The sequence below is a fragment of the Vombatus ursinus genome, unplaced genomic scaffold (genome assembly GCF_900497805.2).
Source record: "Vombatus ursinus unplaced genomic scaffold, bare-nosed wombat genome assembly UNPS02014798.1, whole genome shotgun sequence".
Taxonomy (NCBI): domain Eukaryota; kingdom Metazoa; phylum Chordata; class Mammalia; order Diprotodontia; family Vombatidae; genus Vombatus; species Vombatus ursinus.
This window is the reverse complement of record NW_020954576.1, coordinates 27,050,277-27,062,332: the sequence shown is the minus strand read 5'-3', so window position 1 is coordinate 27,062,332 and position 12,056 is coordinate 27,050,277. Positions and strand designations below refer to the sequence as shown.

The 12,056-nt window shown below is 39.0% G+C and overlaps 1 protein-coding gene across 1 annotated transcript in view; it reads right to left on the bottom strand.

Moving 5' to 3' along the window:
• Positions 1-11,043, bottom strand: part of LOC114049623 (WD repeat-containing protein 26) — a 44,696-nt gene extending 33,653 nt beyond the window's left edge. Inside the window, exons 1-4 of the mRNA XM_027870898.1 lie at positions 10,598-11,043; positions 8,476-8,575; positions 8,315-8,371; positions 1,876-2,012 (exon numbers count right to left, since the gene is read on the bottom strand). Coding sequence (XP_027726699.1) covers positions 1,876-2,012; positions 8,315-8,371; positions 8,476-8,575; positions 10,598-11,028 — 725 coding nt within the window. The 5' untranslated portion in view covers positions 11,029-11,043. The remainder of the gene's footprint in view (positions 1-1,875; positions 2,013-8,314; positions 8,372-8,475; positions 8,576-10,597) is intronic.
• Between the last annotated feature and the right edge of the window lie 1,013 nt (positions 11,044-12,056).

Genomic DNA, 12,056 nt, shown 5'->3' with positions numbered 1-12,056 from the left:
GTGTGTTACAAGGAGCTTTTCTTTTCTTTTTCAAACATGAGGGAAGGTAGAGGTAAATCCTCCTCTCCCTTCAGAAAGTAAGCCAGAAATCACAGACAAAAAGGATAGATTTGAAAGTTATATGTTGAATTTATTATATGTTTTTAAAAAGCAAGTTCTACACAATAGAGGTTCCAAGTTTCATATACAACACTCTACTGTTCTACAATGTATATGGAAATGCTTATTTTATTTGATTTTTGCCAAGTTCAGAATAAAAAAAAAATTTTTTTTAATTAAAAAAATACCAGCCGCTTTTCTTGTAAGTTACAATTAAGTTTGTGTTTGTAAAGTACTTCAATTTTTAAAAAGGCTTATCTTTCACTTAGAGTTTGAATATTTAGGCATTCCTCATTAGTAAGATATAGGTTAAGATACCTTCAGTGCTTATGATCAGTGAATAACACATTTTCCAAGTAGTATCTCAAATAGATAGACTCAAACTACTAGAAAAAAAGGAACTAAATAACTGGGTTTATTTTCAAAAAACAGAAGGAAGCAAATTACAAAATGTGGTTTTATGGCTGCTATTTGATTTTAAATGATTTACTTATTAATACTTTTTGAGAAAACGGTTCACAATTTTCTTATTTCAAAAGTTCTTTCTAAGTCTGTTATATTTGGTAAATAAACATTCAGTTTTCCGTATTCACTGGGGCAGCTAGGTGGCACAGTGTGATAAGAGTGCTGGCCCTAAAGTCAGGAGGATCCGAGTTCAAATTTGGCCTTAGACACTTACTAGCTGTGTGACCCTGGACAAGTTACTTAATCCTGTTTGCCTCAGTCCTTCATCTGTAAAATGAGATGGAGAAGGAAATGACTAACCACTCCAGTACCCTTCCCAAGAAAATCCCAAATGGGGTCATGAAGAGTCAAGACATGACTGAAAAATGACTGAATTTGAACATCGCAGTATTTAAGTCAATGTCTATTTATGGGGAAATACTACATGAAAGATGGTCAGGAAAACTAACTAACTAAATAAATTAAAACTCTAGGGGCAGCTAGGTGGCACAGTGGACAAAGCTCCGGCCTTGGAGTTAGGAAGACCTGGGTTCAAATGCAGCCTCAGACACTTGACACTTACTAGCTGTGTGACCCTGGGCAAGTCACTTAACCCTGATTGCCTCACCAAAAAAAAAATAAAATAAAATAAAATGAAAGATGGCCAGAGTCAGTAAAGCTGGGTTCTAATTTAAGACTTGCTACCTATAAATAACCTTTGCCAAGTTATTTAATCTCATTAAGCTTTAGTTTTCTCAAAATGCTAAAAAATTAAATTAGACGATCTATAAAGTTCCTTTAGTTCTAAACAATTGTAAGCACAATTAAATTAGAAAACTTGCAATACAGAATTTTTTTAAAATTCACGAATGCTGAGTTGTAAATATGACATCTTGTAGAGGTCTTCTGACTTAAGGGAACTAACCATAGCATTAACAAGTCCAGTAGAATTTGCTTTGCTCTAAGATGAGAAACTTTGTATTTCTATGAACTTTGGCAAGTTTGTGGTTGTGTACTCTAATGATAAAAAACGAGAATTGGTCAAATTATGCCATATCACAGGATTTACAAAAGAATATGAAATGATTTTCTGTAGGCAATCTTCTCTCACCCATTTAACAAAACTTTATCCTAACATGAAATGCTTCCTCAGATGAAGGCAATGGTCTACACAAAGGCAAAGACAAGAAACAACTTCCTATCACAGGGAGAAAATTCCATAAAATTATCTTAGAATTTCCAAATACTCCAAGCACTCAGAGAAAGTATATAACTATAATCTTGTATCGTAAGACTCCCCCAAAACAGAGCTCATGAACTAGACATTCTTACCCACTGAGGACATGAATTCGTTCTGTATTGTATTTCAAGGGCGTCAATTCGCAGCGTAGAACTTGAAGAGCCTCCAGGACCTTGCCATCCTCCAGGTATTCCAGGTACTTCTGCTGCAGCAGCAAAAACTTCATCCTCTGACATGACAGAAAGCAGCAGTCAGGGAAAAGGGTTGATGGAAGTTTCAGACAATGTTTGTGCCTAAACAGAACAGTAGAAACCATTCTACTATGCCCTTTGAAAATAAAACTTTACATAAAAGTTTCATGATTTTTAAAAAAAGGTCTTGGTTCATTAAAATCTCCCAGTTACTTCTATCCTTTGTTGAAGCAGCTTACCTACTTATGAAACCTAGAAAACAGATGCCTTTCCAGGTCAAGGCTAATGGATATTTTATTCAATCCCACACTTCAATAAAAGAACTTTTAAATGTTACTTCCAAGACTCAAAAAGATTTCAGCTACACATAACATAAAACTACCTAAAAATTACAACTATACTAGATTGCCTCAGGAGTCTTAAAGGAGGACCTGGATGACTTGTGGATGTTGTAGAGGCAATAATTTGGAATATATGACCTTAGAACTTCCATTAAAATTAAGACTGATTTTTAAGCTCAGTAACCACCTTCCTTCCCCCAAATCAAACGAATATCTTATTTCAGGCTGTTTACTTCTAAGGAAAAAAACAATTTAACTTTTTATGTTTAGGAGTTTCTCTAATTACATTAATGTTCGGAAATGGGTTTTTTTATATTAGATAAGACTAAAGAAAAACATGGTAACCATCTCCAATCATTTGAAGGGCTGTAAGAAAGAGGGTGTAGGGCCAGTGAGGTGGCACTGTGGATAGAGCACTGGCCCTGAAGTCAGGAGGACCTGAATTCAAATCCGGCCTCAGACCAGACACTTGACACTTACTGGCTGTGCGACCCTGGGCAAGTCACTTAACCCCAATTGCCTTAAAAAAAAAAAAAAAAAAAAAAAAAGAGGGTATACATTTGTGGTTCGAGGAGAGAACTAGGACTAACAGAAAAAAGTGAGACTTTTGGCTTAACCTAAGAAACCATTTCCTAGGAATTACAGCCCTAGAACAGTAGCTGAAGTGAGAGCTTCTTGTTAGTGAAAGTGTTTAAATAGTGGATGTATGACCTTCTTTCAGCTGTTGTAGAAAGGGTTTCTGAACTGAGCAGAAAAGATAAACCTTGAGGTCCCTTACAACTTTGTAATGAAGACTGGAATCTTGACTGCTGTTCCCTCTAACACTGAAAATATTCTGGAGGAAAGCAAAAAAACAAAAACAAAAACAAACAGAAAAAAACCCAACAAAAAACCCCTACAAAAACTCAAGGTGTTTTTTTTTTTAAAGAAGGATAAACTATTTGTACTATGAAGTCATATTTTCACAAATTTGCATTTAGGTTTTGAATTTTTTCTCAATATTGTTTACTTTATCATAAGTTTCACTTTTAGCTTATTAGCTACTAATAACCCCCCCCCCAAATCTTTTTGGCAAAATTGAGAAGGCATGAAAACACTTCTACTAACATAAAATTTAGTATTTTAAACCCTAAATTCAACTTTAAGAACTATCAATTGAATGAAACCTTTAATTATGTAATGCTACTTTTTGAAAGTAGGCAGAAAATGTTACTGACATTTAGTGACTCCAATGAACTAAAATCCACTTAAAAATATTAACATAAAAATCTTAAAGGACATGATAGCTATTTTTTTTAAGGCAATTGGGGTTAAGTGACTTGCCCAGGGACACACAGCTAGTAAGTGTCAAGTGTTTGGTCTGAGGCTAAATTTGAACTCAGGTCCTCTTGACTTCAGTGCTGGTGCTCTACCCACTGCGCCACTTAGTTGCCCCATGATAGCTATTTTCTCTTTTGGTAAATGCTTATTACTAAAAATACAAAACTACACTGCTATCAAAATAGTGTGATAAATATACATAGTTTAATTATGGTAAGTCTTTGAAAAAAAATCAGAAAATGACAACCACATGAAAATTTTTGTAACTCTAGAACTATTACACTTACCAAATTCTATTCGGTATGTAAACAAAAGCTAGGCCGGCTTATTGAATATACTTTAAAGGTATAGATTAAATTACTAAAGTACACTGTTGTACATACAATCTGAAGTTAAGCTTTAAATGTTAAACAACTTTAGTACTGCTGAACTATTAATAAATTGCTTTTCACAGGCAAAAACAGCATATAAAACTGAGGGGTTTAACATAAAAGGGAGTTATTTCTTACAACTATCTTCTGAACAAAGCTTTATTTTTAAAATAGCTATCATTTATAAACACTTTTAATGTTTGCAAAGCACTTATATATATCTTATTTGATTCTCATAACTCAATGGAGAAATTTGTAATTCCATTTATCAACACATTGTTAAAAGTTCAGTTGGTATGACAAACTCCTTTTACTATTTGAAGAATACCTACTGTTGGAGACATACTTGTTTTCAGATTTTTCATTTCAATTTCACGCCTAACTTGCCAACATTGTGTTAAATTCTTCATTCAGCTTTCTTGGCTCATAAGAATTTCTGATAAACAGGCATATTTCATTTTTCTAGCATTCATATTAGGGTTCCTCCCTCACAAATCTTTTAAGTGACAGTTTTAATCTACCCCAAACATTAGACATTTCCCCCCATTTTTCTCCACAGAGATGCTGATATAATTGCAACTCAATTTTCAAGTGACAGAAGTGGAGCAGGAAAAAAGTAAGTAAAACTTCAAGTGAGGCTATGTCAATATTTTTCTATAGATAACGTGGGGAAGATATAAAAGCAGGTCAAGAAGATCTGTCTCTATGAGTCACTTTGTCCACAGTTAGTGCAAAGAGAATCCTGAAACAGATACTAAAGCATCATTTTGGACACAGAAACTCTGGTAATGTGCTATTGGTCAAACACATTAAGACATCTGTTTAGGAACATGCTTTCTTTGTAAAACTTGTTTACTTGAATCAAAAATATAATTTCTAAAAAATGTACAATAAAAGCATTTACATAGAGCTGGGCAGTTGGGAAAGGGAGAATATAAAGGAGAACTAATACTATAATCTCAAGAATTATACCACTGGCACATTTTAAGCACACATTTAAAATGGCTCAAGTGTAAAACTCAAGCCCAGTGATGTAGTATTCCATTTGATAACATAGCAGATATTGAGCAGGCCTTGAAACCAGGACCCCCTGGATCCAAGTCCTATCTCTGACTAGTCACTTAATGTCCCAATGCTCTAGGCAAATGCCTAAGATTCTGAGTTGCAGAGAAGGTTCCTCTGTGCATTAGTAGAGGGAGTTTCCTATACCAATGAAGCCAAAGGTTCAGTCCCTATCCTAAACTCTTCCCCAGGGTGGCTTTTAAAATAATGTTGATTAGTGGATTCTGAATACGTCAAATTGAAGCTCACTAAGTGGGTAAAGGCCTTATCCACGGTATCAATTTTTCCCAGAGCTAAGGTAGTATAGCTGTATTCCTTTTATTTATCTTTCCAATTTCTGATCAGACTGATCAGATCACACTTCTGATGCTATTTGTGGAAGGAAGAATGTGGTATACCACTTCAATCCAGCAAAGTCTACCTTTGTTCTACTGATATCTGATTAATCAAACCAGTAGGAAATCTAGTATTACAAAACAGCTCTTCAAGCTGTTTAATACATATTTTTAAAAGAAAAATTTTAAATGTAACACTTTAAATTTTGTAGAAAAAATTATTTGCATTACTTTTGTGCCCTCAATATTATTTAGATAATTTCCTCAACATATTACAGTATATTTCTATTATAACTTACTAAAAAATTCAAATAGTATACAATCCCTAACAAGTAAAACAACCACCAATATAAGGAAATGACAGGTAGTCATCTCAGTGGTAATACCTTAATGAAATGGTAATACCTTAATGGAATGGAAAGGGATGTAAAGAAAAATAAAAACTCTAAAAGTTGATTGTGGCAGTAACAACTCACAAAGCAGATTTCAAAAGCAGAACTTAAGTACTCAGTGAAAAATTTATTAATGCCTACAGTTATACTAAAAAAGCTTAATTCTCTGTTATACTAATGTAGTTCTAATGCTGTAGCTACATCTGACACACAACACTGGAGATGGTAAAATGGATTTAATCAGTCTGATTAGTTTCTTGTGGGCATGTTTTATTAAAGATGAGATATAGGACTGAGGTATTTGGCATTGGGGGAGGTAGTACAAGATACCAAGTAACAGGCAAAGCTAGGATAAATAAGCAGATGCTTTCTTTCCACCTCACACCAAACACAAGTTAACTACAACGCCTCATGTTCTGAAGCAGTCTCTTCTATATAACTTAACAGTGAAGCTGAACTGCTGCAGAATTTTTATATAGAATTCAAGACAAATGTTAAGTATCTATGTGTAAAAGCATGGTCCCTAAGGCAGTATTTAATGTTTAAATTTAAGAGCTGAACTTTTTAATTTGATAAAAGTCCTCTTAGTTAACTACCTTCAAATCTGCTCACACAAAACTCTCAAACAAGCCTAGACATATCTGAAGCCAAACTATAATGCTATTCAATCAGGTCTGAGAGAATAAAAACCAAATGTTGTGACTAAAATTGTTTTAATTGGATATATAAGGTTGTCAGGAATAATATATTTTAAAAAAATCTACATTTAAAGCTTATAATCACTTTTTGCTTAAGTTAGGCCAAAAATCACAAAACTGCTCTCACAATCCACAATTTCCATTTTAAAAGACTTGAAATATCAAGCTGAATTCCAAGGTATCATTATAAATATGATGGAAATCATATTAACATTTTTATCTTTCCATTGTGGGATTAAGTAACTGATTATATATATATTCTAGACTAACAATCCATAATTCTACTTACTGAATGTTAAAGAATCAAGTCCTCTTTTTCTGTCAACAAGTTGCCTTAATAGGCTTATCTTTGATTTAACAATTCAATTTGCAAATTGTTATTATTAAATACATTTACTTAGTGACTTTGCAGTCCTAAATACCAAATTTTGGAAGCAATCATAATTTGTTTTAAGATTTTAAGATATGAAACCTTACATTTTCTTCAATGCTAGTCTCTTCATATTTGAAAAATTTACAAATAGGAAATATTTTTTATAAATATCTTTAAACCACTAATCTCAGAACCATTTTCTAATATAGCTTCTCTCATATTACATGATTACATTTACTTAAATTCAAAACCCAACAAATCTAGCAGGTTAATAGGCCAAAGAAGTTATAAAATTGACCCAATTTAAATAAAAATAATATAATCTTCACTTACTAATGTTTAACAAACAGCTGTTTTCCCTACTTCCTGTTCTTTTTCCATCCCCTCCCCCACTGGACAGGAAACTGCTTTTTGACAACAAATGAATCAGCCAGAAGTCTAAAGCAAGCAGCCACCAGCTGATTCTTCTTTGAAGTTTACAATCACAGGCACTTCAAAAAACTATTTTTCCCCTTCCTCAAACACCTACTTAAGAATTAATGCCTGATTATTATAATAGATATTAAAATATATGATAATTTCTGAAAATGGTCCAACTCCCAATTTGATCTTATGTCAGAAAGGACCAGTGAACACAGCATTAATATTCATATCTGCACAAAAATCACCAGACAACTCTCATACAAATTTCAAACTTTTACACTGTAAATTCACACAACTAGATTACTTGAATGGAACTGGGTGATCATAACCCAATGATTGGTTTGAATTAACACACATGACTTTTCTTTAAAATAAAAAGCTTAAAAAAAAAGGACAAAACTTCTTTATCCAATCTATCCTATGTCTGCTTTTCTTTCCTCAAAGAAGCCACATACACATGTAATATCCTTCCTTCTTCACTCCCAAAATATATTCAATATTAAGCCTTTAAACATTAAAATAAAAATTTGCATATCTTCCCTGACTTTGAATATCTAAACACATGACAGTGATTTAAAATTTCTTAGCATAAATGCTGAAAATTTGACAACTTTGGCATAATTTTTATATGTAGAGCAAAAAGATTAATTCAAAGATATTTTCGAGATAAGCATTTTTTTAAAAAAGTTCAGATTTTATAGCACAATGAAGACTGACTATCCTATAACTTTAATACACACAATATAGTTCCAGGCAAATCAATCTTTCTAGGCATCTGCAAAATGAGGGGGCTATACTTGATGATCTAATGGACACTTAAGTGCCTGTGTCAGGCACTGTTCTAGGCGCTCTAGATACAAAGACAAAAATTACATAAGTTATGTTATAGAGGTGGCAGATGCCCTAAGTTATTACTGAGACCATTCTGCTTACTAAAATTAGCATAAATGCAGAACTAAGAACAAAAGTGTATTTACCACAATTATTCCCAACAACGTTTGAGAGATTTCAAGTGCGCCTCTTACCACAATAGCATGAGGAGAATGCACTAAAGACTTAAGTTCATTCAGGTCGTTTTCTGCCTGCAAAAATTGATATAAAAGAGAGAAAAACAAAAGTGTTATGATATGCACATCAGATGTATAACTTTAACAGCAGTTATACAGTTCCATATGCCCTACTTTACCTTATCCCAGTCTCCTTCCATGACATGATTTCGGAATTTGGTAGCAGAAGGATGTTCTAAACGACATCCTGACTCTTGCATGAGGAGATCAACTGTCTGGCTGCAGGAGAGATACAGTGTAAAAAGACCTGACCAACTTCAGGGTTTTACTTTTCCAAATACACCAATACCTATGCAACAGTGTGAATTTTTTCCCCAAAAGAACTAATTTTATTTTATTTTATATTTTTTAATTATAAAGTGACAAAAAAAAAATCCTTACAAGCTCAAATTTGCTGAGCTACACACACTGGAGCAATCTCCTACATCCACATTGGGGCAAAAGGTTAAAAAACTTGTACACAGTTTCAAAATAAGTTTATTTCCCTCAGTTTTGCCACTTAAAATATGAATACTTTGAGAAAATAAAAGTTTTAAAATATAACATTTGTTGCAATCAAGTGGCCATCGGGAAAAGTAGGAAACCACCTAGCTATATTGTCACTATTTTAAATAAAATTACTGTACTACACAAATTGCTCTCAGTAATGTCTAGTATTAAAATTCTCCCAAACACATTCAAGCTTTGTGTCTGCATCAACACTTTATGAGGTCAATTTATTAAAAAATTTTTAAAAAGCAAAACAAAATCATCCCCCACCTTTCTAACTAAAAATAGCAAATTTACTATGCTGTAGGCTCCAAACAGTCACGAGTTATTTTCTCCCTCTGCTGTCAGCTTGCCTGATTTCAGTAATACATTACATTTACTAAGCTCATTTAATACGAAATCCATCTTTATCATAGTCTGTGAAATCTTCTCTCATGGCAAACAGTTCCTTTTGGGAGCTAGGGGAAGAGGAGATAAATATGGCTGTTTGGCTTCTTATATGTGGCTTGTTCCTTCAGTCTTGTTTTGTTATTTCAAAAGTCCTAATTTACCAGTTTAACATTTTCTTGTTTTAGTGGATTTTTTCCCACTTCTGTTAATCTTTAAGCAAAATACATCAGACCTCTAAGTATGGCTTGTGTCGATGCACTTATGTCACTTTTTAGAAGTTCTTATTTCTTCCTCAAACAAATCTATAAATCAAAAACTACACAGTGGCAAGCCCAAAGGCTTATTTTAATCTAAGCTTCGCAGCCAGGAAACTTTGACTGCTGGAGGTGGTTTTTTCTTTTTTTTGTGTGTGTGTGTGTGAGTCTCCTTTAGGTCCTGCCCCTTCCACCTCCTCCACCATTCTCAATAGCTTTCAGTCTCTAGAAGATCCCTTCCCCCGCTCCGTGGGCTTTTCCTTTATTGATGTGTAAACAAACTGATAGCAGTTTGTGGACAAGGTTAGACCCCTTCACCCTCTCTCTGGGGTGCATCAAGCCACCTAGACTAGAAAACAAGTGGTCAGATCAGATATCCCTTCCCAAACACGTATCTATCTTACTGATAATAATCAGGATTTGACAGTAGTTTGTGGCCTGTGTCCTTAACACACAAAGCTTCACAAATGACACAAACATGTCTCCTCTGCGCCATTATTCCTGTTTGATTTCCTCAGCAACTCTTCTTTCCAATTGACCACAACCACCAGCTGTACACCCTCCTAACCCACCCCCTCCCGTCCCCTCAATAACCCAAACACTTGTGGGTGTCCAGCTTCTCTGGTTGGTAACCATGCTCTGGTCTCGTCCTCTATGGGAGAAGCTTCTCCCTGGGTTCACAACACAGAAGTCTAAAATATACTCCGAAGGCCAAGTCCTCCAAGATTCATTATTTCCACCAGATCTGGTCCACTCCTCCCCTTCCCCCAGCATTTTTATACATCTGTCTTTACCGACGGATAATTAAGTTCCAATGGGGGTAGTTTGTGGTGGTGGTGGGGGTGGTGGTGGGGGAGGGGGAAAGCTGGGAGGAATTCAAGGCCTGGCTCTGCGAGTCGTAATTTGCTAGTCTTTCAGTCTCTCCGTCTGATTGTCTCCTCCTCCCGGAGTCTGTCTGTCTCACCCGGAGTCTCCCTAGGCAGAACTCCATCCCGGGGCCGTCCGTCAGTCTCACCCCTTCTAGGTCTCTTCTCTCCAGCCTTCCCCTGCGCCCCGCGCCCCCCGCCCCCCGCCCCTGAATCACCAGCTCTCTTCAACAAATACTTACTTGAGCCCTAAGCCATGCAAGTGCTGTCCTATTAACCTAATCACATCCTCATCTGACTGGGAGAGTCTCTTCTTCTTTTTCAGGCTACTGCCCAGCTCCGAGGCGGCCACAGCCGAGGAAGACGCAGCCGTGGTGGCCGAGGTGGCCGCGGCGACAGCGGACGAGGCGGAGGCCGCCCCGCCGGGGACCCCGTTATTGACATTCAGGCTGTTGCTATTGTTGCTGGCGGCGGAGGGGGCAGAGGGCAGGAGCCCATTGGCGTGGGCCAGATCCCCCCCGGACGAAGTCGACGAGGGGGACGACTCCCCGTTCTGGGCCGAGAGGCAGGCGAGCTCCTGGGTCTGTCCCTGGCCCCCACCACCGCCGCCACCTCCTCCGCCGCCGCCGCCGCCTCCTCCTCCTCCTCCTCCTCCTGCCCCGTTGGCCTGCATGATGCTGCCGCTGACCAGGCTGTGGCCGCTACTGCGGTGGGGGGCGGCAGCGGCGGCAGGAGGGGCAGCAGCCGCGGGGAGTCCCACCACTACCACCACGGAGGAGGAGGAGGAGGAGGAGGAAGAGGAGGAGGAGGAGGAGGAGGTGGAGGAGGACGAGGACGACGACGACGACGAGGACGGGGGGGAGAGGCCTGCTCTGCCTGTCGAAGCCCCGGGCTCTCCTGCTCCCTCCGCCGCCGAGGCTCGGGGTTTCTTCCGCGGGGGCGGGGAGGCTCCGCCGGTGTCCGAGTCGGAGGAGGAGGAAGCGGAGGCCAGAGTTTCCTCGCCGAGAGAGGCCGTGGTGGGAAGCCGGTGGGGCGAGGCGGAGGAGGGGAGGAGGGGGACGGGGAGAGGGCCGGGGTGAGGGGGGGAGGGAAGAGGGGACAGGGAAGCGGGGAGGGGGGGTAGGAAGGGGGGGTGAGGAAGAGGAGAAGGATCTGGGCCCTGTCCCCCCCCTCCCGGAGGCAGCTGGGGTGCCGGGCCCGGGGGTCGCTCCCGTAGGGGGGGGGCGCCGCTGGGGCGGCGGCGGCCGCTGCTAGGGAGGGGGGAGCCCGCCGCTGTGCTGAGCCCCGGCGGCGGCAGCAGCGGAGGCAGCTGCCGCCTCTGTCTTCGGGCCCGCTCCGCTCCCTGGTGTGTTGATTCTTCCCCCAGCTGCTGCCTAATGGAGTCCAGGCGCTCGCGTCACAGGAAATGCCTATACTGCCCTCCTCACTCACTTCCGGTGGCAGGTATGGAACCTATAGGGGGGCCTGTCACCCAGCACGTGCGCCAGGGGGCAGGCTCCTGGAGAGTTGGGAGGGAGGGCAGGCCCGAGCAGCCCCCCGGCATTGGCTGGCTGGCAGGGTCCGAGGGCCAAGTTTCTCCCCTTTCTCCCTGTGACTGTGTGTGCAGATGACTAATGGCTCTATGTGTGTGTGTGTGTGTATGTGTATACACACCAGGGTGACCTAGAACATGTAGGATAGGGATGACACTGCAAACATCTC